We start from the raw sequence: 27,702 nt of genomic DNA on the forward strand, positions 1-27,702 counted from the left end.
CCCAGACAAACTCAGAAGTGCATTTTACCAGTTTTCTAGGCATCAAGTAATCTTACTTGACAAGTAAGATTAACTATCTCATAACATTTCATGTGCATTTTATACTTACAGCATATATGAATTCAGAACAGCCACATTTCAGGAATTTAATAGTCACCGATGGCTTATGAGCACTGGGTTAGACAGTGTGGTCCCAAATGATTCAGGGGTAACAGTAAACATTTACTGAGTGATTACTAGTACATGTGTTAATGGAATTCAGTCCTCACAGCAATACTCCAAGGCAGCTAAACAGCTACCGAATCTATAGCAAATGCAAAGGTATCCCACCCTTTGTAGCTCCATCCGCTTCCATCTTTTGGAAGCATTCTTCATCTCTGCCTCTGCCTCCTCTATTTGCCTCCTATAGACCTCTCATGATTACATCTACCCCACTCTGATTATGCTGGATAATCTACCTATCTCAGAGCCCCCATTAATCACATCTGTGGAGTCTTCTTTCTACCATATAACATTCACAGCTTCTACGGATTTGGAGGTAGATAGCATGCAAGGTTAGAGGGATGTTACTCAGCCTGCATAGAAGGTAACTATATTCACAGTGTTTTAAGGAAAACTGAGCTAAAATGTCCACCTCTACTTCTTTCACTTTCTGGACTATTTGGACAACTTGCCCTACTCTTTGACGGGACCAGCTCTGGGGTCCCATCCTGTTTGTAGCACACATGGCCATTGCGGGGGTTGGGGGGGGGGCGAGACTTTTCTTCTCCTGGCCTTGTTTGTCCTTGTGCTCCACATCCCTTGCTTCCAGGGAGGACTTGTACTAGAAATTGCACACACCTCTTTTCCTTGGGAGCTAGAGGTTTATAAGGTGCCCTTCTTCCTACCCTTTTTGCTTTTTATTTTGGAATAGAGGAAGGAGGTGAATGACCAGAACTTCTGACCAGAGACAGCATCTGTGTCCTTGTAGAAGGGCCCTGAGACACCCCACTCCTGTGCTACCACCACTATTATCTGTGTTCTATAGTGTGCTGGTTAGCATTGACCTTCAACCTAAGCTTGATGTCTCTAGCAAGCCACTTCCTTCGTAGCAACAATCTTTCAAGCTTACTCACTAGGGTATTTTAATTCCAAGTAATAGAAACCAACTTGAATCAAGAAAAAACAACAACTCAAAACCAAATATCAAGGAAAAAAAAAACAAAACAAAACCAAATGAACAAAGACAAGTGGTCAGAAAGCCTCTCTCTGGGGAGACCCTTTTTTTTGTTTTGTTTTGTTTTGTTTTTGAGAGAGGGTGTCTACTCTAAGATCCTTTCCTGATGAAGGAGAACTTTCCTGACTTCCTCAGACTGATAGCATCAGGGATTGTGAGACTCCAGTGCAGGGCTGTATGTGAATCACTTCACCTGGTAAAATGGAATCACAGACCTGAGAGGAAGAGGCTGGGTGCAAAGATAAAGTATAAGAGAGGAATTTACCCAGGCACTGGTGGTGATTCATACCTGTGAGCCTAGCTACTCAGGAGGCTGAGATGTAAGGTTCAAAGCCAGCCTGGGCAGGAAAATCTGTAAGATTTGTATCACCAAGTAAGCACCAAAAAAGCTGGAAGTGGAGCTGGGACTCAAGTGGTAGAGCACTAGCCTTGAGTACAAAAGCTCAGGGATAACTCCCAGGCCCTGAATTCAAGCCCCAGTACCAGCACAAAGAGAGAAGTTAGAATGTAGCTAGGAGCACTAATGACTGGCCAAGTTAACAGGATATAAGACAAAAGCCTTAATGTTGTTACATTTTACACATATACATATTATAAAAGTTCACATAAAGCCTTAATAGTGCACCAAGTTTGAACATTTACTGTGTGCCATGTACTATATTAATGTTTAGGAAACAGTTAAGGTGCGAATAAAGTTAATCCTGTATTAACCTAGACCTCTAGCACTCCTGTAGTTCTCAGAGTTCTGCCCACAAGAAGTGTTAGAATTGAGTACAAACATAGGCATGATTTTCTTCACTTGGGTGAGTTCTTTGCTTGAATACTGCAGGCTGTGACTACATTTTGGATATAGGATCTTTGAAGACATAATTAGGAGGGCATTAGTGAGTTCCTATCTTAATACGATAAAGATGTATCTTTATAAAAAGTGTGACTTTGAACACACAGAGAGACACTGGGAACACGCATGTGCAGAGGAAAGAATGGCTAAGAAGAGGATGGCATTTACCAGTCAGGGAGCGAGGACTCAGAAGAAACCAACTTGGCTGACATCTTGATCTCAGATTTCTTTTTTATTTGTGCTGGGGCATGAACTCAGGGCCTGAGCACTGCCCTTGAACTTCTTTTGCTCAAGGCTAGCACTCTGCCACTTGAGCCACAGCGCCACTTCTGGCTTTTTCTGTGTATGTAAGTGCTGAGGAATCGAACCCAGGGCTTCATTCATGCCAGGCAAGCACTCAACCCCTAAGCCATACTCCCAGCCCCTTGATCTCAGACTTTTACGTTGCCAGAACTCTGAGAAAATAAAAAATTCTGTTCAGTCTTCAGTCTGTTATTTATTATGACAGCTTGAACTAACTTACTGTCTACCAAATCTGTTGTATGCTCAAGAATGATGAGGACTTCTTGCAGAAGTGCATTTGAAGTGGGTATCAATAGGAGTTCAAAGGTGTTGGTGTGTGTGTGTGTGTGTGTGTGTGTGTGTGTGTGTATAAGGGTGCTAGAAGACAGAAGGATTGAAGGAAGAAAAAAATTATGGCTAGAAGCCTTGATATGAAACAGCATCGAGTTTCGAGAAGCACAGAGCTCCATACAGCTGTCAAGAAGGAAACAAGGATGGGAGGAATGGGCTTTGACAGTTGAATGTAGACTGAATCTGAGGAGATTTAAGACTTTTAATTTTACCTGGTAAGTGTCCAGAGTCTTTAAAAGAGAGAAAGCAGGGTGAGATTAGATAAGATTTGAATTTTAGGAGGACTTTGATGGTGTGGAGAAGGGATTAAGGAAAGGAGACTGAAACAGTCAGATCTATTATGAGAAACAGAGACCAAGACAAAGTTAAATCTGAAGGACTTTGGGGGAAACACCACACCTGTGATGGCCACGGTGGGGGCAGAATGAGACGAGGGGAGCCCATCAGTCCTCTGTTCAGGACACCTATGGAAGGAACAGTCAGGGAAAGAGGGGGTAGGACATGCCTCAAATGGCAGTGCAGCTCTGAGAAGGGGTAACTGGGAGATGTGGTGTCCCAGATCAGAGATTGCCTGCTGGTGAAGCTCCTAGTTGGGCAGAAATGGTCTTTCTCTAGTACAGCAGTACTCAGTCACTGGCTGGGAGAAGCTAGGGCAGGGTGGGCTTCGTGTGAGTACCAAAGGGGCAGTGGCTTGTGAGAGCCTAAGGAGCCAATCCTGCTGAAGCCTTGTTTTTAGATTTCTGGCCTTCAGAGTATGAGAAAGTAAACTTCTAGTGTTTAAGCAACCTAGTCTCTGGCATTTTGTCCTAGCAGTCCTCACAAGCTAATTCCATTAGGTGAGTTCTTTCAGATGGCAAAGAGATAGGCTTAGGAGAGCTGGAGTGGTGAGGATTTATTCTAAGTATCCAGGGATGAGTAAGGATTCTGCTAGGCCTCCTGGGAGACAGGAATCACTCTCTGAACATTAGGAAACGACAGACACTCTGGTTGTCCAGGTTGGCCTGTTGTCCTCTCAAAGTCCCCCAGAAGAAGTTTCCAATTACAGCTGGTCTCCTTTCTCAGCTTCAATCTCTTTCCAGTCTTTGATTTTCCTATCTCTGTTTTTCTTTTATTATCTTTGTTTTCAGGGTTCTTTGGTTTTCTGTTTCATTCAAACTACTCCAAGAGAGAATCTGAGCAGTACACTTGGTGCTATATGAAATGAAGCTCTCCTATAAAGCCACTGGGCTAGCCAGGCTTGACCATAAAAGCCTGACCATGAAAGTCAGAGTATGACAAAGTTTGCCATATGTCTCTATACAAAATGGACTTCTTCTGAAGGGGTCCATGGATTTGGCTGGCAGTTAGAAAATCAAGAACTTCTCTCCAGTCCATCTATTCAAGCACAGTCTTGGGAGGCTGTAGCAGATTGCTAGGGTGGCCATAACAAAATGTCACAGGCAGAGGACTGAAAAGCAGAAATGCATTTTCTCATAGTTTTGGAGAAGCAATCTGAAATCAAGGTGCGAGCAAGAATGACTTTTGAGCTTGTGGATGATTATCTTTCCCCTTACAAAAACTTGCCTCAGTGAGTATCTGTTCCTCCCCTTATGAGCCTAGATTATGATCTACCCTCACGGCCTCATTTTAAGTCCATGACCGCTTTACAAGCCCATCTCCAAATACAGTCACATCATGAAGTACTGAGGGGCAGAGAAGCAACAATACGAGTTTGTGGGGGCACATTCAGCCCATAAGAGAAGGTAAGTGATATTCTATCTCTTCATCCTCTATCCATATCAAGAGGCCCTGTGATGTATGTAGGGGTGCTCCTGCCTGTGATTCAGACATCTGCCACTGGATATGGGAAAGGGAAGTCAGTTGGGTCCAAGAATTGCAGACACAGAGATGGAAGACTGGAAAAACAGTTGGAGAATGGGATGCTGACATACTAAATAGGTCTAAGCTTACTCTCAAATTAATGTATAGAAACCTAGCCAGGTGCCAGTAGAACATACCTATAATCCTAAGAACCATGATTTGAAACCAGCCCAGGCAGGAAAGTCCATGAGACTCTTATCTCTAGTAAACCAGAAAAAAAAGGGGAGGGAGGGAGGGAGAGAGAGAAGAGGGGAGGGGAGGAGAGGGGAGGGAAGAGAGAAGATAAGAGAAGAGGAGAGGAGAAGAGAGGAGAGGAGAGGAGAGGAGAGGAGAGGAGAGGAGAAGAGAAGAGGGCCAAAGTGGCAATGTGGCTCAAGTGGCAAAGCACTAATGCTGAGTAGAAAAATAACCAAAATCTACAGGACAGTGCCTACTCCCTGAATTCAAGTCTGAGTAGCAGCACAAAGAGAAAAGAAGTGAAAACAAAGCAATCTACTTTAGCTTATATCCTCAGTAATATCTGTTGCCTATCAGTGGAGAAAGTGGTTGGCCCGTAGGCAATGAGGCTGAGTATCTTTCTATCACTATAGTTAGGGGGTTAGGGAGATATGGCAAAGGGGAGGATTCTGGGGAAAATGGTTGGAGGGGAAGATCTACAGACTCAGCTCATTGCAGAAGGTGTCTGCCGATCCTGGGAGTGTGCCTGAGAATTACTGTCTGGCGATAAGAACTGTTTTATACAACTTTGTGTAGACTTAGAGTAGAGATTTGTGTGTGTGTTTGTGAGAGACAGAGACAGAGCAAGAGAGAGCTGGGGCTTGAAGTTACAGCCTTACATTCTTGCTTCACTTTTTTTTTTTTTTTTTTTTTTGCTCAAGGCTGATGCTCTACCATGTGTGCCAAAGCTCCACTTGCAGCTTTTTGCTGGTTGATTGCAGATAAGAGTCTCTTGGATTTTTCTGCTTGGGCCTATCTTTGAACCTTGATTCTCAGATCTCAGTATCCTGAGTAGCAAGGATGATAGGTATGAGTTATTGGAACCCAGCTCTAGCCAGCTGTAGACTTAGATAAATATCTAATAGAATTCAAGTTTTTTTTTTAATGCCTAGTGTTATTTTCTCTAGGACTCTCATGATAAGGAATACCACTAAGGTGTCTTCCACTCTTTTTAACTGTCAGGCCTTGACTCCTGCCTTTGGCATCTCTGATGGATTTGAAGCACTTTGCTTCGGTGCTTACCCTTGCACTTTTACCAAAATGATCTCATGGCTTCATTTAAGCCTGCTTATCTAAGATTTACATTTTCTTCTGAACACTTATAAACATCTTAGGGCAGCTTCTAAACAGAGATGTGATGTGGTTTCTACTTCCTAGAAATATTTGCATATTAAAAAAAGAACATGGGGACATAATGATAACCCAGAAGAAACCAGTGGGATTTAGTATAGGAGGAAAGGATGGGTCTGAGAGAAGAGCACTTATCAGGGGCTTTTCTAGATCTATCAAGCCATTTCCCTTATGGGGTCTTTCTTCCTCTCAATTTGTAATCCAGCCTTACAACTTCCCCTCACCCACACCAATTCTGCCAAGTGTTTTACTCAAAGCTATGCTCTGTAAATCACAAGCACAATCAAATACAGATGAAAATTAGACCATACTGACAAGCATGTAGCACATTTAGTTATGTACAAGGCCAATGTTGTGTTTCATGAAAAAAAGAAGCATAAATAGAATCTCTTACCACCCACAAATAAAACTTACATTTCCACACATTCAAGTTAACTATTTCTGGGCTCAATGTGAAGGGAAATGGTAGGGAATGGAAGAAGCTCAATTACTGGCAGAAGGGAGAGCCAGTTACTATGTAACCTACATGATTGGAAGGTAACAATGCCCACTTTCCCTCAGGACCCATGGAGGAGTGGATTCTCTGCTTCAGGATTCTCTGCAGATACTCAAATCCATAGATGATACAGTCTTTTGTATCAGTGGCATTATCATTGCATATGGGGGGGTGGAAGGAAAGGGAGAAAATGAGGAAGGAGGTAACACTGTTTGACAAGAAGTATACTTATTTCCTTACTTACATAACTGTAATCCCTTTGTACATCACCTTGACAATAAAATAAAGTTAAGAAAAGAAAAAAATGGTTGCATATAGTTTATACACATTCTCCCATATACTTAAAACCATCCTTAGATTACTTAGAAACAATATAATGTAAGTGTAATGCAAATAGTTGTAATGTGTTGTTTAGGAAGTGACAGGAAAAAAAAGCTTGTACATAATTAGTTCTGTCAAACAAGTTTTTAAAAAATATTTTTGGTTGGTTTAATCTACAGAACTCATGGATACAGTGGGCTAACTGTGTTCTCCTTTTTTACTAGTAATAAGATTCAGAACATATGAGAATGTGTGTAATGATCTCCTGGTGGAGAAGGGCAATGGGGTCACCTGAGGTTCCCTCTGTCTCTGAGGTCCAGTTTCCTTTGGGGGGGGGTGTCTCTCCTTAATTATCACTGTTGCTATCTACCATACTGGACTATGCAAGGGTTCTATTCCTTCTCCTTCAACACTGCTGAGAGAGCCCAACCTTTACACAAGTGCTTACTAGAGACTAAGAAAAGCAAAAAATCAGGAGGGATATTAGCAACTTATGCTAAGATATACCTTGTACATTCTTTGTGTTACTCCGGTGGCTGGCCTGTCTGGATGCCATTCTAGCATTTGTCATCCAGGGTATTGTAATACTCTATCTGCCTCCGTCAGGCTGGACCAGGCCCCTTATAAATGAGGAATTCTCAATTGCCCGAGACCCACCTTATCACACCTGGCGTCCTGTCTACACATTCATCTTTTCCTAAGAACTGCTACAGAAGTCCTTTGTGTAATTCCCTTCCCTCACTTCACCTCACCCTCACCCATGGGTCTTTTCTTGCCTGCTTGTCACTTAAGTACCACCGGGCCTCTTTTTGCTCCTCCTGAAGCAGGACACAAAGGAAGTAGGGAGAGAAGCATGCCACAGAGCTGGTTCTGTGGAGAACCCCAAAGCCTGGACAACCAGATGCCTGTGAAGCAATGTTCCTGTGGAGTTTATCACGAGCTGTGACTGGGAGGGGAAGGAGGACCAAGGGGCAGGTCTTCCCCATGTCATTGCAGAAAAAGGATAGAGAGCCCACATGCCCTCCTGTAATGCACAATTTCCACACTTAACTACCCCAGTCCACCAGGAAGCCCTATTATCTAATCTAATCCCTACATTTTTCTCTATTGCAGGTTCCTAGAATGGAATGCTTTGTGGGACTCTAATTTCATGGTCCTGCACATGTGTGCGCCTGTGTTCACATCCCTTTTAGACCACCCAGGCTGTTTGGAAATGTCAGAGGGGACAGCTGTCTGGCTGAGGGCAAATGACCTGACTCTAAATCCATCAGAAGAGTTCGCTTTACCTATGAAGCGCAGGCTTCTGAGCCCATCTGTAGAGCCTGCACTCACAGTCTAAAAAATGTATATGCAATGCACATCCACATGTGAATATGCACTTCTATTTATACACAAATGGAGGTGCACTATGCACACAACTCGGTGTGTTGCTTTTAGTATTTTTCACTAACCCTTTATCTTGGGGTTCATCCCATAGGTATTTACAGATACACTTTTTACTTAGGACTTTGTCATATTTCATTATATGATAATTTATTTAAACTAGTCCCTTTTTAGTAAATAGCTTAGTGGCTTTTAACTCATTGGCTATTATAAACTACATATGTTATGTACATACTCTTTAGACATAAAAAGCAACAATGAAAACAATTTAATATGTGTGTGTGTGCTGGCTCACACATGGGCATATATCAAGTTGTTTTCATTCTTACTTGCACATGCATGTGCATGCATGCACACACACATACACACAAATGTGCCACTCCACGCTCCATCCTCAAATCTCAGAGTGGTGTACCACATACTTGGTTTTAAATGCCACCAAATGTTAATGGCTCCCCACTACTTACCTTCAGAACAGACAATGAAGTCACATATATCGTCTAAACTGATGGATATCTTTACCCTGCCTAATCATGCCCAAAACACTTCCTCACCATAAATGGGCACATTTTAATGTATCACATTTACCACAAATCAGCTTCTTTCCTGTTTCTCATCACTCTCAGCCCTCCCTCTTCCTCCCCCTGCCCTCACTAAATCTCCATATCTTTATCAAGAATTGCAGCTGTTTTGTTCAGGCACTGCTGAAGGTTTGTGAGAGTAACTTTGAGGCTCTGGAGCCTGATTGTCCACTGTGACCTTCATACAGTGCCATTCCCAAAGGTTCTGTAAACCAGCAGGATTTCCATTTTACACCCAATTTTACACCCTTGCAAACACTCTGAGATGATAGAATGAGCCTGAGTCTGCATTAGCATCTCCATGCCTTCCTTGGTCCCAGAAAGCATCTAGAGCTCTTCTTTTCACCTCACTGAGAGCTCTTATAGTGTCCCACTTATTTCCTGTAAACTAAGGGCCCATAAACAGTAAAATCAGCTCACAAAGGGACTTAATGGCTGTGACCACAGAGTCTCTGCTGGGGTCCCTCACCCCCTAGAGGCCTGGTCAAATTGTAAATGAAAAGCAGTAGTGAGAAGCATGGTCTAGTACAAACTCATTTGATTAGATTAGTTGATCTCCTCTTTCCTTCTTTTTCCTTTGTCCCAAAGATGATTTTACATGTTGCCTGTTGAAGAAATTACTTTCCTTAATGACAGGTTTAGCATTTGCCCTCAGCTCTTGGAAGATAATTTCTAGGACCTTGCTGTGTCATGTCTGATAGGAGTGTCTGTTTACCAAGAGCTGTTGGCCACCAGACAAATTCAACAATGAGATCTGTGATTCATGATGGAGGCTTTGAGCCAAGTAGTATCATTTCTACCCCACCAGGGACTGTAGGCCAAAGTTACCACCCAACCTTTGGAAGGGCTGGGAACTCAAGGTTAACCATATGCACAGAATGTGAGACCTAACATCAATAAAAATACCAAATCTCAGGGGTGAACTGTCATGGTGGACAATACTGTGTGTTGTCACATTCTGATGCTGAGAGAATGACAATGTCCTAACTCCATGGGAGATGTGGTGCTAGCCATTTCTCTGGACTCCTGTGTTCTCTCCTGGGCTGATTTTAATCTGTTTTTTTTTTTCTCCCTATCATAATCTATAACCAGGACAACAGCTGTAAGTGTGTTTTGTGTGTCTGTCTAGCAAATTATTGAAACTGAGGGTAGATTGTGGAACTTCTCAAACTTAACATCGATATCATAAGTGAGTGTAGTCTTTTGTGGGCCTAGCTCTCCCTAACTAGACACATGGCTAAACTGTTATATACCTCTTTTAAGATGTACACAGGGTGCCAAGATAAAATACCCATCCATTATTTTTAAAAACACAAACAAGTTAAAAGAAAGCAGAGTAGAAACATAAATTCCAGTAAGAAACAAGGTCAATATCTAAACTGAATGCATTTAGTGTTCTGTCAAATGTGGTAACTTCCTAGCAGAAACTGCAAAATGTCTGTGAAGTGTACTGGAAAATCACAGGACTGCTCAGGAGAGTGCTGTTACTGCTGGGCAGCGGGCATTTTCCCCTTCATAGAACACTGTGCGGTGATAGTGGACAACATCCTTAGTCACGTCTTTTTCATGGCTCCATTGAATATTCCCATTCTATAGCAGCCTTCTACACAAGCAATGAGTACTGCAGCAAAGGATTTTAGCAGGGTAAGTCTGCACGATCCCCTTTGATGTGGCTTGGGTTTCATCTTTCTTCTTATCTAGTTATCCCAAGTTAGTGATTCATAGTGAGAGCCCTCCCTGCCTCCCCCACAAAGGGCTCATGCCAGAGCAAGCCATGATTATTCTGTACAGGAGCCTATGGCATTCTTCTGTGGGTTTTAGGCCATTAAAAGAGTAATATACAGAATTTTAAAGGACTTTGAATGGAGCTGGAAGAAGGCTTTTAAAAGGGACCCCCCCCTTCCCCAGGAAATATTTTTGTAAGTCCAATAGAAGAAGAGAATTCTACCTGCTGATGTTGCTCCATTTCCTGCCTCTGGATAAATGCCTCATAGAACTAAGTCTTAGGACTGAAAGCTGATTTACTGTTTAATGGGCTGCACCCATCAGCTCCTGCTACAATAGTTCAATTTTCATTGTATTGGGTTTCTGATTAAAATTACAAGGAGTGAAAGTTGCATGGATATTTTTTAAAAGTGTCTCACCCTTGGGCTGGGAACGTGGCTTAGTGGTAGAGTGCTTGCCCAGCATGCACGAAGCCCTGGGTTCAATACCTCAGTTCTACATACACAGAAAAAGCTGAAAGTGCCACTGTGGCTGAAGTGGTAGAGCAAAAGAAGCACTTTCAGCTTTTCTGGAGGTTAATTGGAGACAAGATTCTCATGGGCTTTCCTGCCCAGGCTGGCTTCAAGTCACAATCCTCAGATCTCAGCTTCCTGAGTAGCTAGGATTACAGGCGTGAGCTAGGATTACAGGCATGAGCCACCAGTGCCCAGCGGCACCCATTCGTGTAGAGGAAGGACTGGATGGCCTTGGGGTGACACCTCATCAGTTACCTCTTGAGAAGTAGTTAGGGACTAGAACTCCATCCCTCACTTCCCAATGCAGTCTTTCATGGTTGCTCAATCTCACAGTACCAGGGACCATCAGTTCTAGGAAAATTCTCCTCCTCTCCTACCTAACCTCCACTGTGGCTGAAGTAGCTGTCCCTAAGCCTCCACTTCTTCTTTACCTTCATTTCCTCTTCTAGTCATATGGAGGGAATCCCCAAGGCATTCCCCACTTCATAACTATTTTCATAGATTGAGAATGCCCCCATTACGGAGGTAGTTACTAGTTAGCTCTCCCTTTAGAGAAGAGGAACCTCTCCAATGCAGGAAATGCTGTCTCACAGCTAGCTGGCCTAAATTCCAAGTCACCTCAGTACTCCAAAGTCAGGCTGTCTCAGACAATGCATTTCTCCCTGGGAAGAAGGATTTGACCCAGGGAACAGAGGGTTATGGGTATCAGAAAACAGTTCTTAGTGACAAGCTATTTGGGAAATGGGACAGAGAAGACAGAATGTTTATGTTTTGTATGTGATTATGGAAGACTTTCAGCCTTTATTAACTAGTATTGAATGGTAGGAGGGGAGAAAAAAAGGAGAAAAGAAGATGGTTTTTCTGAGTCCCAAAGTATGATGTCAAGACTTTAGTGGATCAGAAATGAGATGTAGAAATGATCCTGAAAGAAGCAAATGATCCAATGAAGGTCTGGGCCTTAAACAGAGGAGGCAAAGTAGCATGAACATCTTGCAGAGGGACAGCCAGGGAAGTTTTGTCTGGGGCCTTTGTCAGACAGACTATAATATCCGGGCTTCCAGAAGGAGCCCTATCACAGACATGGCAGATTGTCAGTGAACTGTTGAGTCTTCGTCCATCTCCTTTCCTCTAGCACCACAATCCCCTAATAGGCTTCTGTGGGTAACTCTCCACATTGATGGTGCAAAACTTCCCACAAATGCTAGGGTAATGTAGGTGCTTGGACACATTTGATGTGAACACATTAAGGAAAGGATATTTCTTAGCCACATCTCTCCTTACTCCTTTATCCCTCTTGATTTTCCCTTACAGTATTTTATGACTTAATGTCATCTACTTGTTGCCTATGGCTGATCTTCCAACAACTTTTACTCCAATAATGGTGTCTGTGTTTTCCTCTTCACTGTTGTATCTCATACCTGGAAGAGCAGCTTGCATTTAATTGAAGCTTAATTTGTAGGATGAGTAGCTAATTTTTTTTGTCAGCTGATGACAGCCCTGATAACGTGAGACAACATTCCAGATTCTGATCAACACTGGGACATCGACAAGAATGTGCTGAGAAGCCTTGGAGCCTAAGCAGTGCCAGATTAGCTGGGGAGAATGCCAGTGTGGGAAGGCTTGCGAGGCGGCCAGCTGGCTTCTTCAGGTTGCTCTTTTTGGTGTCCTTCATGCTTACCATGCGGGCCTCCAATCCCAGATACGAATCACTAACAATAAGTGCATGCAAACACAAATTAATAACACAACCACCAACAGCCACACTTATTGAGGGCTTTCTATGTGCCAGGACATCTGCAGGTATCATTCTATTATATCCCACATTCTTTTAAAAGTTAAAGCCCACTGAGAAGACATCAGAGGACCTGAGTTTTGATCTCAGCTTTGCTATTAAGCTGTGTGGCTTTGAAAGGGTCCCTCCACCATCTGTATCTCTGAGTTTTAAAATTATGATGATTCATTTTTAATTGCTGAAGAGTACATGGCATACATTACCACTTTAACCTTAAACACTTCTTTGCAAACACAATTTGTCCTCACGTAATCACAGTGAAATTATCATTATTACATAGTACTCTTCTCTAGTCTCTTGACTATTAAAACTTGCCAGTTTTCTCAGTAACATCCTTTATGATGAAAATCAAAGATCATGCACAGAATTAAACGTCTGTCTAATTTTTTTCTCACTCCTCAATCATCATCTCCTTAAAAAGTCTCATAGTTAGAATCACTGTTCTCCTATGTTTGTATATACATATATAATCTATATCTATACATCTATCTATATGTGTGTATGTATACATGTACTTATATTTGTACATGTCCATGATTATGCATGTCTTTTAGGTCAAATAAGGGGAAAATGTGATATTTGGTTTTCTGAGCTTGGTTTATCTTGCTCAGTGTCATCCATTTTCCTGCACATGACATGATTTCATTTTTCTCTGTGACTGTGTAGAGTATATATATATGTGTGTATATGTGTACGTGTGTGTATTTATATACATGTGTTATTGGTATTTAGGCTGATGCCATGGTTTGGCTATTCTGAACAGTGCTTCAATAAGGAATGATACAGAAGTATCTTTCTTATATATTGATTTACACTGTTTTGGATATATGGCCATCATTGTATGGCAGGGACATGGGTAGATCTATTTCTAAAATTTTGAGGAATCCACAATACTGATTTCTTTAGTGGTTGCACTAGTTTACATTCCTATCATCAGCATTTGTAGTTTTGTGTTTTTTGTTTTTTTCTGGAGCCGGGGAGTGAGCCCCGGGCCTCATGGGCCTCAGGCTTGCCAGGCAGGCGCTCTTCTGCTGAGCCAGATCCCCAGCCCCCCATTATCAGCATTTGTTGTTGCTTGCTTTCTTGATGGCTGTCACTGTAACTGGAGTGAGATGGAATTTTAGGGTTGTTTTGATTTGCATTTCTTTGATGACTAACAATGATGAACATTTCGTCATTCATTCATGTATCTATTCACCATTTTAACTTCTTCTAAGAACTATTTAATTATTTTGTCTATTTTATAATTAGATGACTTGTTCTTTCACTGTTTAATTTTTTTGAGTTCTTTGCATGTTATGAAGATTAATAATAGCAGGCAAAGATTTTCCCCATTTTATGGGTTGTCTCTTGGTGCTGATATGGTTTCTTTGGCTGGGCAGAAACTTTTTAACTTGATGTATTACCATTTGTCAATTCTTATTCTTATTTTCTGGACAGTTGGAGTCCTAGTCTGAAAATAATAACCTGTGCCTGTAACGTCCTGAGTTTTCCTGGAGGAGAGTTAAAATTTTAGGTCTCTTGAGTTCTTTGATCCATTTGGAGTGTGTGTGTGTGTGTGTGTGTGTGTGTGTGTGTGTGTGTGTGGTATTTTGTTTTATTTGTTTGTACAAGGTGAGAGATAGGAGTAAGTTGTCTTCTACCAACAAATAACCAGTTCTCCCAATATCATTTGTTGAAAAGGCTGTCCTTTCTCCAGTATGTTTTTTACTCCTTTGTGGAAAATTGGATAGCTATAGATATGGGGTTTTATTTCTGGGTCTCCCGTTACTGCATTGGTCTTTGAGTCTGTTTATGTGCCAGTACCATACCATTTTTGTTACCATGTAGTACAATATGAAATCTGGTACTGTGATACCTCTAGCATTTCTCTTTTCACTCCTGATTGCTTTTGCTATTTGGGGTCTTTTTCACTTCCATATGAATTTTTAAAATTGATTCTTCTATTTCCACATAGGAAGTTTAACAGGCATTGCACTCAATCTGTGGTTTGCTTTTGGCAGTATAGCCATTTTTCACAACATTAATTCTGGCAATTCATGTATACACTCCCACATATGGACCTCTGAGTTTTCATTGTAATTTGTAAAATAAGGAATTGGATATCCTCAGTAAATACTACACTTACGAAAATAAAAAACAACAGCATACTATTTTCAAACAGGTTTTGCTCCTGAGCCCCGTTTTGCTTCCCGCCACCCGCCCCCCCCCCCCCCCCCCCCCGTGTAAAAAGATGAAAGCAGAGAATCTCGGATTGAAGCTCCAGCCTGACACCTGTCTCCCCTCAGCATTGCATGAGACAGCTCTTTGGGAATCCCAGGAGAATAGGTTAAAAGCCAGTGGAGCCCCTCTCATGTTCTCCAAAGCCCAGTTCAAGAAGAAAACAGACAGTGTCCTTTCATGGCTCTTCTCAGGGGGAAAGAAACCATTTGTGATTGGAGACAAAAGACATTGCTGGCTGTGGAACTTCCTTTCTGCTCTAACAGAACAGAACAGGCAAAATGTACAATCCTCCAACTTCAGCTTTCAGTGGAAGCACTTGAGGACCTTGCTTGGTAGGCAGGTGACCACATTATCTACACATACCCCTTCCTGACTCAGTGGGGTCTCGAGGGAGACCAAAGGCAGAGACGTTTTAACTTTCCTTCAGTGTGACAGTAAGCTAAGTAGGAAAATGCCTGGATTTTGAGGGCAATAAGCACAGGAGAACCAAGAGGGTATGTAGCCCAGAGGGGTACACATGCTAGCTCCTTTGAGGAAAGATGAAGACAAACTGTGCTTCAGAGAAAAGTTGAAGGAAGTGTGTGTGTGTGTGTGTGTGTGTGTGTGTGTGTGTGTGTGTGTGTTTGAGCTGCTCTGTGATACTTTGGAGGATAAAGACAGAATTGTTCAGGGGTGTGGTTAGGTGTCACCAGCCTAGTGTGTCTGATCTCCGAATGAATAATAGGGGAAGGTCTGGCAAATGGACTGCTGGCATGGAAACCTCCAAGCCAGGCTGTGCATGCTGGCAGTGGTGCCCAATGTCTCCACAGAACTGGCTGATGGGTGTGGCCAGCTAACGTTCTCACACCAACCTATTCATGAGGCTTATGTTAGGAGACCTTCCACATCTCTTTAATAGCCACAGACCAGGCCTACTATCAAGGGGGTCCTCATCTTCATAATACCAAAGTTCATGATCTGTGTTTCACAAATCTTCGGTAACAGCCACAGCCCAAATCCACTGAATCCTCACTATGAGCCACAACTATGAGCCACGTACTGAGTGTTGTGCAAATAAACACACCAGTTTGGTTTCAAACAGTCTTCTGCACTGCCCACCTAGCTGCCTCCTTACAGGTCTCAGGGTAATTTACTGCCAAGAAACAATACGATGACCATCTCACAGGAAGTCCTGTAAGAACATTTTATACCTGATCTAGGGTAACCAAATAGCTCAACCTCTAGTCCAGGACACTTTCTGAAAGTGAAAACTGGAATTATTAATAACTGGGACAGAAATACAATGCTTTAATTCCAGCACTTGGAGAGCAGAGATATGAGAAGTTCTAAGTTATATCCTCAGTACTACAAAAAAAATGAACAAGCAAGAAGCCTGAAACTATCCCAAGAAACCTAGATTTACAAGCTTCCTCATCTGTTTTATAAGGTGGATTTCCTCTTTTTCTTTAAAAAAAATTCTGATGTTCTTTATCCCTCTGTATCCAAGATCTGATTTTCCATCTGATTTTATTTCTTCTTGCCTGAAGAACTTCTTTGCTATTCTTTTAAATATAAATTTTATTGTAAAGGTGAGGTACAGAGGAGTTAATTGGAGAAAAGAATCTCACAGACTTTCCTTCCAGGACTGGCTTTGAACTGCAATCCTCAGATCTCAGCCTCCTAAGTAGCTAGGATTACAGGCCTGAGCCACCAGCACCTGCCAATCCATCATTCTTTCAGCCTGTCTCACATTTATACATGTCTTGCATCTTAAGAAAGATCACCAGCAATAGGTTTTCCCTTTTCTCATTCCAAATTTCAATTTCCCATCAACAGTAAACTTCTTGAGGTAGCATAACTTGTAATTTCTTGAATAGGTCTACCAAGTCCTAGTGAACCATCTCCAGTCTGTTTTTTCTAGCCTCATTCCACCTCTTCCACCCCTCTCTCTTGCATGGTTTACCTCCTCTAGTGCTCTCTCTCCTGCAGTGTGCTCTGTTGTCTCCCATCTCGGTGACTGTGCAGCCTGCTCCTGCTGGAAGAAACACTCTTTTCTCCCCTGTTTCATAATGACTCCTTTGGGTACATTTCAACAACTTGCATGCTTCAGTTCCCTCCAGCCACCTTCATGGTTCATCTGGACAGTCACCCTTTTAACATGGACACTTAAGGGAGGAAAGGGACAGGGTAAGCATCAAGTGCACACAGAGGCCCCGGGATGGAAGACACATGCAGATCTCCATAGGTTTTGCCTTGAGAAGGTGATTTATTTGGGATGTACTTGTTCATGCTCTGCTGTGTGGGTCTCCATCATTCCAAAGAGAAGCTGAGAAGATTTGAGCAAAGGTTTGGCTAGGCCTTCCTCCCACAGTGTCTATCAGGCCAGGTCCGGCTTTTCATTGTTTTCTACATACCAGAGCTTTAGATCAGAATTCAAAAAGAAGGCATCTTCATTGGCTTCTCTGGTCTTCAAGACCAAGACCGAAGAGAGTAGAGATCTATCTAAACTTTACTGGTATAACTACTTTATATAATAATATGTGTGTGTGTGTGTGTGTGTGTGTGTGTGTGTGTTCCCCTGAAACAATTTGGGTGGAGAAAGTCTTTCTGGGAGATGATCCAAGAAGAAGAATGAGAAAAATGAGACAAGGAAAGAATAACACTAAAGGGTGTGTCAATAGCTGATCACTGCTGTGGACAACCGGTGATCAATCTCTTAAAAACTATACAGAACATGCCTTGAATTGTCCCATGGAAGGGCAGGAAGCAGGGGCATTTATTTACCAGTGCAGCACTCCATCGGCTAGTGTATAAATCACATGCATTCTTCCCACCTGCACCTCTGCATGCCTGCATGTGCTGGGTGGCCTCCCTCCATTGCAGAGAAAATCAGGAAGCAGAAAAGCAGAGCCTACGTAAGGTGCAAACTTCAGTAGAGGAGACTTAGTCATAAAACTGTCCACCAGGTGATCAATGGGTTGTGTGACAGGGGACTCTGAGTGTGTGCTGTGAGCAAGATGGTAGCATGAATCTCTTCTTGCTTGACTACACTGACTGGCAATGTGAAGAAGGTCAAAAGATTAAAAGCAGTGCAAGGGAGAATTTACCATGGAAATTAAGGAACCCCTTAATTCCTTTTTGGAGCTCCTATTCCATGGAAGGTTGAGACAGGGCAATCGGTTGTGAGGGGAAGCCTCTTTGGAAATAACTGTTACTTAACTGTGAGTCCTAATTCTTATCCACGAGATAACTGATGCTTCCTCTGACCACAAGCCGGGTGAAGGGAGCTTCGAAGAGAACACTTGTGAAGCATTCCAAGGGTCCCAAGTCTCCTATCCTCAGGATCCTAACAAAGACCTAGAATAGTCAAACCTGATTGTGGCTAGGCATTAGTGGATCATGCCTGTAATTCTGTCTGCTTGGGAAGCTGAGACCCAGAGGATCTGGGATCAAAGCCAGCTTGAGCAGAAAAGTCTGTGAGACTCCATCTTCAATTAACCAGCAAAAATCCAGACTGGAAGCATGGCTCAAGTAGTCAAAGCCAAAGCCAAGCAAGTGTAAAGTGAATTCAAGCTCTAGTACTGGCAAAAAAAAACAGAAACAAAAAAGTTAAAAACCATAAACAAAACCCCCTAAAAATCTGATTGTGGGCTAAGGTCAGACTCCCACTTGGGACCCACAAGCAGATGTAGACTCTGGAATCTGTCAGGCAAAGAATGTTTGTGGTGGGCAACTGGGAACACTAATGAGGTAGTCTTTTCAGTTGCCCATGGTTCTTCACAATAGAGACATTTGGAAGGGTCAAGGGTGAGAAGAGACGGGAGGTATATGGCCAGATATCTAGAGATTGAGAAGGGAGTTGCAAGGACCATCCAGAAGAGAGATGCACCCATCTGGACCAAGCTTGGGAAAGAGGAACCAGGAGGAAACTGAACCAGCAAAGCTGCTCCTCAACAGAAAATAGTTCCTCTTAACTTCTTAAGGTAGGCCCACAGAAAATAGTTCTTTTTAAGCCAGGCCCACAGAACACAAAGCCACACCAGGTAAGAATTACTTATCACATAGGCTCCCATCTTTCTGAAGAGTAAATCAAGAGCTGGGGGAATGCTTTTAGGGGCACACTAGTGAGTAGATGGGTAGGGAAGCTGAGAGTGAGGAGAGTTGAGAAGCTTCTCAATTGTAGACTCCTATCTCCAGACCTGGCGAAAGACAGAAGAAGGGGCTCCAAGCTTGTAAATGAAGCTTGGTGTTTTACTTATTCCATGAAGTGGGAAGTTCTCACTTCTGAACTGAGATGAGAAATCAGGGATCATCCTGGAGGACAGGCAAAGACTACCTTAATGAGTAAGAGTAAAAGAATAGTGAGGGAGTAAAGCTGTGTTTGGGTCACAGTCTGTGTGCTGGAATGACAATTACTCGAAAAATATGCTGAGAAGTGAGTTTTTCCCAACTGGACTGGGAAAACTAAGAGAGGACGAGAGGTGGCAATTATTTTCCTCTTCCTGACAGGGACAATGAAGTGCTTACACTTAATGTATGGAGGCAGGTTCAATAAATCTGCATAGTTAGCTTCTATCAGTATACTCACTGTAGCAGCCATGGAGATGCCTCTAGGCTCTCTCCAAGAAAAAACTTACCTTCAGCTGCAAGAAGTGCTATGAACTGACAGCCTCCAGCTGTAGCACCTTCAGCATCCATGCTCCTTCTGGGTAGCTTCAGCCCAGAGTGGGTGTCAGCATCTGAATGCTTTTGCACAGTGATTACTACTGTCTGGGCATTCCTACCCAGCTCAGGCCTCCTCTGCTGGGCAACCTTGTTCCAAGACTCCTGTTGAGCTAGCAGACTGTGAGAGCTGCATCCCTGCCTGAAGTTGTCCCGAAGCTCTGGCTGTTCAATCCTGTTTCCCTACCTTTTTATCTGTTATGGACATGACCCTCCCATTGAGCTTCTTTTATTCCAGCCATCTGCTTCTCAGAGAAGCTGGCTGATACCCATGCTGTCTCTTTAAACTCTGAGCCACATGTACATGACCTTAATGTTGTTGTTTTTTCCCCCCATTTTCTTGCTTATTTGTTTATTTATTTAGTGCCAGTCCTGGGGGGCTTGAACACAGGGGACAGAAAATGTGAGAGACAGGGACTGGGAATGTGGCTTAGTGGTACAGTGCTTGCCTAGCATGCATGAAGCCCTGGGTTCAATTCCACAGTACCACATGCACAGAAAAAGCTAGCAGTGGCACTGGGGCTCAAGGGGTTGAGTGCTAGCCTTGAGCAAAAGAAGCTCAGGGACAGTGCCCTGAGCTCAAGCCCCTGGACTGCCAAAAAAAAAAAAAAAACCCAAAAATGAAATTATAGGCATGCTGGTCTGTGCGGCCTTTGTAAGATTCCACCATGGCATACCGTGGCCAGGGACAAAAGGTGCAGAAGGTGATGGTGCAGCCCATCAACCTCATCTTCAGATACCTACAAAATAGATCTCGGATTCAGGTGTGGCTCTATGAACAAGTGAATATGCGGATAGAGGGATGTATCATTGGTTTTGATGAATACATGAACCTTGTGTTAGATGATGAAGAAGAAATTCATTCTAAAACCAAGTCAAGAAAACAACTGGGTTGGATCATGCTAAAAGGAGATAATATTACTCTACTACAAAGTGTCTCCAACTAGAAATCATCAGTGAAGTGAGAAGTTGTTAAGAATCTTATACAGTTGTTTTTTGTTTTTGTTTTTGATTTTTGGGTCTTTTTTAGTGTTCTTTGCTGGGAATCTAAGAAAATATCCATTCATATTGTTTGATGAGCCCTTTTGTTAAGATGTGTGCACAGTTCTGATGAACTTGTGTTATCATCAGGTGACAATAAATGCCTTGGATTGTTTTTATTAAGTTAAAAAAATGAAATTATATAGTAGTTCTACTTGAAGTTTTGGGGGAACCTCTTTACTGATTTCCATAATGACTGACTAATCTATGGCTCCACCTACAGTGTATGAAGGTTCCTTTTTTTTTCCTTTCAGGAAGTCATTTCTAATCCTGGGTCTCTGCGATTTCTTCCTGAATCTGGTTTCTATCTTACACAGATTGGACAATGATCTGAGTAACTTAACATCTTTCCCTAATATTAATCACCTAGATACATTCTGGTCAAAATATTTTACTATAGTTAATTAATTATTATATTAATTCATTAATTCAGTGCCAGTCCTGAGGCTTGAACTGAGTGCCTGGGATCTGCCTAGCTTTTGTCACGCGCTCAGGACTGGAGTTCTGCCAGCCACCTGTGCTTCAGTTTTGATTCTGGCCTTTCTGTGATTAATTGGAGATAAAGCTGGCTCCAAACCCTGATCTTCAGATCCCAGCCTCTTAAGTAGCAAGGATTCCAGACCAGAACCACCTGCACCTGCCTCCAAGTATTTTAAAGAAGATCAAACATTTTTCCTTCTGGATAGGATTATCATTTGGAAACATAACTGTCTTCCTGAGAAATAGAAAGGAAACAAGATATGGACTCTATCTGGGGAGATAAAGATGTGTATAGGATCAAATGACCTCACACAATATAGGAATTACCAAGACAGCTGGGACACAGTATGCTGATGGCCAAACAATAGGATAGGGAGTAACTGAGAATTCAAGGCATGCAGTACACATAAGAGGGTCTAGGCATAGAAAGGACAGAATGTCTAGAAAGACTTCACTGAACAGAGGGATTTGAGCTGAGGGCCCCGTGAGTCAGTGTGATAAACCATCCTGACATCAGGCTTGAGCAAGTATTCCCTCCATGCGTGATGGGAGTGGCTTAGTGGAGATGGAGGAAGTTGAATTGAGAACTATTTTCCTCTCAGATTCTGGCCAATCAGTCTCCCAGTCTCTTAGAGTTTCCTAACAGCTTGTCTTTTCTATAGCCTGGAGGTGTGGACCAAGTTACTGTGGGACTGGGCCACTGTTGCTGACATGGAGGCCTTTCCATGGCTGTTCCTCCTGCTGCTCCTAGAAGGTGAGTGGCTACCCACTGTCTCTTCCCCCACCAGTTTTCCTGTCTGGTGGTCATTGGTCTAGTGAGATCCTTCCTTTGGAAATGAATGTGTCAGATCTTCTGGACAAGGAACAGATGGCATCAGGAAAGGCTCAAGCAAGAAAGCTGTCTGGGGATAGGGAAGGGGAAGCAGAATCAAGGTGGCAAAAGAGAAAGAAAAAAAAGGATAGTGAAGAGAGTGACGCCTGGCTGGTGCTCAACTCAGGTGCAATGGGAATCTAACATGAGAAGAGGCAACTATAGGAGAGGATCTAGTGTGTGGGTCACAGAAGCTTCTCAATGGAGATGGACACATAGCTTCTGATACCAGGCTCAGCACCTGGAGGACATCAGTTGGGTTGTCTTTCTTTCCCACCTTCCTTTGCAGCCAAAGCATACTCTGGAGATGGTGTGGATCCTAAGGAAGTAGTTGGAGTTCTTCAGGAGTCAGTCAGTCTCCCCCTGGAAACACTATCTGGTGAAGAAGTTGAGAGCATCATCTGGTATTCGAAGAACAAAATTGGCATAGTGATGCCAGGGAAAGAAAGACAGCCAGCTACCATCTTGGTGATGGACCCTCACTACCAGGGCCGAGTGAGCTTTTCGGAGCCCAGCTACTCTCTTTATATCAACAATTTGACCTGGGAGGATTCAGGACTTTACCAAGCTCAAGTCAACCTGAGGACACCCTCCTTCTCTCCCCCACAACGCTACAATCTACGTGTCTACCGTGAGTTAGTTTTATTCCCTTTCCGCCCACTCTGGTTCTCTTGGGCTTCCTCATGCCAGGGAGGAGGGGTTAGGCTTTGAGAGGCCAGGAGTAGAAGGTAGACTGCCTCCACCATGCCTCAGCCCTCGAATCTGAGCTGCAGCAACAGATTAGGTGAGTTGGAGCAAGGAGGCACTGGTCACCACAACATTGCCACAGAGAGTCCCAAGTGCAGTGAGAAGGATGAGAGACCTTTCGGAAAGACCCTCTAAGGGGCCTTTCTTTTCAGGGAGAAAGAATGAACATTTATTTATTGAGCCTTTTATTGCCCTGTATAATTTGAGGTACTAATCAGGATTTTTCTTTAATCTGTCATGTTGAGTCTTGGAGAGATACAGATTCAAATATAAATGACTTGAGAATGGTGATAATATTTTGTGGGATCAATGAGGCGCAAGAGGGCTCAGAAAATGGTGCACAAAAGTAAGGAAGAGAAGGCATAAGAGGAAGTAGAGGACACCAACAACTCTGTCTACCTTAGCACTTGTTGCTCTGGCCATCCAGAAATCAGAAGTTTATGATGGTTGATTTCATTTGGGTTTGCTTATTTGTTGTTTGGGTGAAAGGGCTTTCAAAGGAGGACCAATACCGCAGATGTCACCCATCATTCAGTGGGTCTTTGTGTTTTCCTCTCACCCAGGACGACTGTTGCAGCCTCAAGTCACTGTAAACGTTAACGTCTCTGAGGAAGGTGTCTGTGACATGTTCCTGACATGCTCTGTAGAGAGAGCCGGCATGGATGTGACCTACAGCTGGCTCTCATCAGAGGATAGCAGTGCTGCAGTGCAGCAAGGCCCTGTCCTCAACACATCCTGGAGGCTTGGTGAAAATGCTCTTTCTTACACATGCAGGGCCAGCAACCCCATCAGCAACAGCAGCTCCCGTTCTGTCTCTGTTGGGCCCTTCTGTGCAGGTAGCAGCACCCTAGAGACAACCCCAGAGCTTGTGCAAAACTCCTGCCTCAAGATACACACTCTGGGCCTGTGAATGTAGCTTGGTTGGTAGAGTGCTTGCTTAGCATGCGTGAAGCCCTAGGTTCAATTCCTCAGTACCACATAAACAGAAAAAGCCAGAAGTGGCACTGTGGCTCAAGTGGTAGAGTGCTAGCCTTGAGCAAAAGAAGCTCAGAGAGAGTGCCCAGGCCCTGAGTTCAAGCCCCAGGACTGGCAGAAAAAAAAATACACACTCTCTCCCAACCACAAGTCTTCTAAAGAGTACACACACTCCATAGCCTAGCCCTGTCCCAAAAGGCTTGAAATCTAGGTCAGGAAGAAGTCCCCTTTCTGTGTCTAACTCTCCCAACTTCCAAAGGTCTTGTTTTTTGAGTGAGCTAGATTTCAATCCCTGAGCATCTATGCCTAAAATATGTGTGTCCAGAGACATTTGCAAATAGCAATCCACCGATTATGAACCCGAGGCCTCTTTTTGGAAGTCTGTTCTTAATCTTAACTTGCCAGTTCCTCTCATGAGACCTTTTCCCTTTCCTTCTTTTATCCCAGATACTGGATATCCTGAGATGTCCCCAGTGACTGTCTGCTTCCTAGCCAAGGGATTGCTCCTCCTCCTGCTCGTGGTAATTCTAGTCACATCACTCTGGGTTTTTCAGGTCCAGAAAAAATGTGAAAAGTCAAGGATGAGGAAAATCAAGACAAACAGAATGAATCTGTGAAAGAAGGGGAAGCCTAGTCCCAGCCTAGCCTGACTGCCTCCTGGGCAGGGTGTGTGTTGGGGGGAGGGGGGGAAATGTCTCTCCTAAGCTTGGTGTTTTCTCAGATCCAAGGGAATCCTCCAACAGGGCAACAAAGGCTGCAAAGGGCCATTTTCCCAAGGGCATGACAATAAAGTCAAGTTGAGTATCTGTACCTCAGAGGAGATGTGCTTAGATTTTCTGTCCTTGCTGGAAGATGGGTAAAATTTTCTCCCTACCTTCTGCTTTCTACTCTGGATTTTCTTCTCCAAGGTGATTGTTTTGTTTTGCTTTTCTTGGTTGGGGGGGGGGACTTGAACGCCCCTGGGCACTGTCCCTGAGCTCTTTTTACTCAAGGCTAGTATTCTACCATTTTGAGCCACATCTCCACTTCCAATTTTCTAGTCATTAATTGGAGGAAAGTCTCATGGAGACTTTTCTGCTCCACTTCTGGTTTTTGAGTGGTTAATTCAAGATAAGTCTCACAGGGACTTTTCTACCCCAGCTGGTTTCTAACCATGATCCTCAGCTCTCAGTAGCTAGGATTACAGGTGTGAGCCACTGGCGCCCAGCTAGAAAATGTATGATGATATTTTCTGTGTGTGTGTGTGTGTGTGTGTGTGTGTGTGTGTGTGTCTGTCTGTCTGTCTGTCTGTCTGTCTGTCATGGGGCTTGAACTCAGGGTCTGTGTACCGTCCCTGACTCTTTTTGCTCAAGGCTAGTACTCTACCACTTTGAGCCACAGTGCCACTTTCAGTGGTTTGTTATTGTTTTGTTTTATTTTTTCTTCAGGCCCATCTTTGGAGAAGAACACATGTCCAAAGACCCCCTTAGAGTAAGGTGTTTGCTTTTTACTAGGCCCACCCAGTTCTCTGTTAGCACAAATCATATATGCTTTAAATGGGACAGTGAGTTCTTTTAACCTAATTGAACCTGTTAGCCTCCTAAATGGAAGGACTTCCAGCCTGTAGAATCTACATAAAGTAGTATTTTATACTTGCTAAGATTCTTCAGCTCTTTTGCCCCCATTCTCATCCTAGCAGATATATTTACTAAACTATTCTTCCCCACAGAGAGGTATAAAGGACCCTCATTCAGTTTTACTCTGGACTGGTGTTGGACATTGTGACCACTCTCGTCTTCCTCATGCCAGTTGCTCTAGGCCTTTGACCACTATGCCAAAGCAATGACAGTTTCCTGGATCAGAACCCTTAACTTCTTTTTGTCAGTGGTATTGCTATCCTGTCTGTTTCTTCCCTGTAGATTTTCATGCCTTGTGCCTTTTCCCCAGGATGTTGATTGGGATTAATCACTCTTCACCCTCTGGCTAAAGTTCTCATGTATGTGCTTTTGGTCTTTTCCTAGTCCTATGACTAGCCTGAATTTCTCCTTGAGGCCTGTTCTGTTTCCTGTCTGTCATTTGATGTTGTGAATTTTACTTGTGCAACTGCCAAAGACAGAGAACTGGAAGCCGCTTGTGTAGGCAGTGAGTGAATTGGGAGAAGTGACACCGGATGTGGTAGGAAGGGGGCTGGGTGGGATATCAGGAGGCCTGGGCTTTGTTTGGTCCCTTGCCTCTGGCCTAGGACGCTGTGTTCATTGAACATCCATTGAGCCACAGTTCATTTCCACAAGGAATACATGCTTGAAAGAAGAGGGAGGTGTAGGCACAGATGCTTGGAGTGCTTACAGACATGTTTAAGCAAGTATGCTAGCTTCCACCCAGGAGGGTTGGGCTGGGAGCCCCGGAGAACTTCAGAAGTGAAATCTCATAGGTAGAGGACCATGTGGCAGGAGACATGGATGGCATTCCTCTAGGACTCTTCCTTCCTTCTCCTATGTGAGGGACAAGATGCTGACTTCCAGAGTGTTTTTCCAAGAATAAGAATATGAAGTCTGTGAAGGGTGCAGGATGATAGACTGGGGAACCATGGAGCCCAAAGACACCTGGCTTTTAGAAAAGTAGGCCATGAGCAGTGGATCCTAGAATAATGTAGGAGGAGGCTCTGATAGCATCATAGGGTATAGTCCGAAGCCAGGATACAGGCTGTCCCTAGATTCTTAGGAGATGAAGCCCCTTGGGCTCGTGTAGGATCTGGTAAGGCTAGAAAACCTAAAGAACTCCTAAGACTGCAAACATATCTACTTCACTCTACTCTCTAAGGGCCAGAGCTCTTGTCCTGTGGGAGGTAGTCCTTAGCATGAGGTGGGCTCTCTGTGCCTTCCTTAGGCTCGGAGCAGTATCTGTACAAACTCAACCTCTGATCTTTTTTTTTCTTTGTTGGTCATGGGGCTTGAACTCTGGGCCTGGGTGCTGTCCCTGAGCTCTTCAGCTTAAGGCTAGCGCTCTACCACTTGAGTCACAGCGCCACTTCTGGTTTTCTGGTGGTTAGTTGGAGATGAGAGTCTCACAGACTTTCCTGCCCGGCCTGGCTTTGAACCATCATCTTCAGATCTCAGCCTCCTGAGTAGCTAGGATTACAGATGTGAGCCACTGGTGGCTGCTGGCTATGACCTCTGATGATAGCAGCATTTTTGGAAGGCATCACTTCAGGTCTTCAGGAATAAAACAAAAACAAAAAACCACTGAGGCATGGGCAAGACCCTGATTTCTAGCTCTAGCACTATAAAAACAGAAAATCACCAGGTGTCCATCCATCTTGTACACAGAAGCCCACTCCATTTTGCCTGTCTTTCAAAATCTGGCACCCAGAAAGTAAATAATAAAGAATGGTCCCTGTATGTCTTGCCAGGGATCTTCCTGGAGTTGGCAAAGTCTCTTCTAATATCCAAGCTCAGAAAAGACAAAGGCTGAGGTTCCACAGCAGGCCAGAACTCCTGGAAAAGACAAGTTTTAAAGGTTGACTAGGGGCTGGGACTAGGGCCTAGTGGCAAGAGTGCTTGCCTCGTATAAATGAAGCCCTGGGTTTGATTCCCCAGTACCACATATATAGAAAACAGCCAGAAGTGGAGCTGTGGCTCAAGTGGCAGAATGCCAGCCTTGAGCAAAGAGAAGCCAGGGACAGTGCTCAGGCCCTGAGTCCAAGGTCCAGGACTGGCACAAAATAAAATAAAATAAAAAATAAATAAAGGTTGACTAGAAGCTCAGAAAGGTCCAGGCGTCTTTCTGATTCAATCTTCCAGCCTGTTACTGTTTGTTCTTCCTCACCATTTGAAATAGGTGAAAGCAAACTTGGAGAAGGACATAATATTTAATCACATAATAAATGTCATGTATTGGACTAGCAGTAAGAGACAGAACCCTGCCCTCAAGGAACTCTTATGGAGTGTGTAAAGACATGATTGCAAGGTGTGGCAA

The 27,702-nt window shown here is 43.4% G+C and overlaps 2 protein-coding genes and 1 long non-coding RNA gene across 4 annotated transcripts; all 3 read left to right on the forward strand.

The window, feature by feature from the left end:
* The first annotated feature begins 3,307 nt into the window (after positions 1-3,307).
* LOC125359619 lies at positions 3,308-27,360 on the forward strand. The gene is made up of 3 exons (XR_007212588.1): positions 3,308-3,319; positions 17,992-18,001; positions 27,244-27,360. It is a non-coding gene; the product is annotated as an uncharacterized LOC125359619 (long non-coding RNA).
* Positions 20,278-20,709, forward strand: LOC125359618 (small nuclear ribonucleoprotein E-like). The gene has a single exon (XM_048357423.1). It carries the CDS (start codon positions 20,303-20,305, stop codon positions 20,579-20,581), a length of 279 nt encoding a protein of 92 aa, XP_048213380.1. The 5' UTR covers positions 20,278-20,302; the 3' UTR covers positions 20,582-20,709.
* On the forward strand, positions 21,742-25,018 carry Slamf9 (SLAM family member 9). Of its 2 annotated transcripts, XM_048357422.1 has the most exons (5): positions 21,742-21,909; positions 22,316-22,657; positions 23,337-23,609; positions 24,196-24,413; positions 24,981-25,018. In XM_048357422.1, the coding sequence occupies exons 1-4, from the start codon at positions 21,867-21,869 to the stop codon at positions 24,363-24,365; spliced, it is 828 nt and encodes a 275-aa protein (XP_048213379.1). In that variant the 5' UTR covers positions 21,742-21,866; the 3' UTR covers positions 24,366-24,413; positions 24,981-25,018. The 2 variants fall into 2 exon arrangements, with proteins under 2 accessions (XP_048213379.1, XP_048213378.1); XM_048357421.1 differs by lacking the exon at positions 24,981-25,018 and having other exon boundaries at positions 21,743-21,909; positions 24,196-24,563.
* Positions 27,361-27,702: the final 342 nt, after the last annotated feature.

The sequence above is a fragment of the Perognathus longimembris genome, chromosome 11 (assembly GCF_023159225.1).
Source record: "Perognathus longimembris pacificus isolate PPM17 chromosome 11, ASM2315922v1, whole genome shotgun sequence".
NCBI lineage: Eukaryota > Metazoa > Chordata > Mammalia > Rodentia > Heteromyidae > Perognathus > Perognathus longimembris.

What these genes read in the sequence shown, in the direction of transcription:
- LOC125359618 (XM_048357423.1), top strand. Translation starts at nt 20,303, where the DNA reads ATGGCATACCGTGGCCAGGGACAAAAGGTGCAGAAGGTGATGGTGCAG.
- Slamf9 (XM_048357422.1), top strand. Translation starts at nt 21,867, where the DNA reads ATGGAGGCCTTTCCATGGCTGTTCCTCCTGCTGCTCCTAGAAG. An exon ending in CCTCCTGCTGCTCCTAGAAG is followed by an intron (nt 21,910 to 22,315) that starts GTGAGTGGCTAC and finishes CTTCCTTTGCAG; the next exon opens with CCAAAGCATACTCTGGAGAT. An exon ending in TGTTGGGCCCTTCTGTGCAG is followed by an intron (nt 23,610 to 24,195) that starts GTAGCAGCACCC and finishes CTTTTATCCCAG; the next exon opens with ATACTGGATATCCTGAGATG.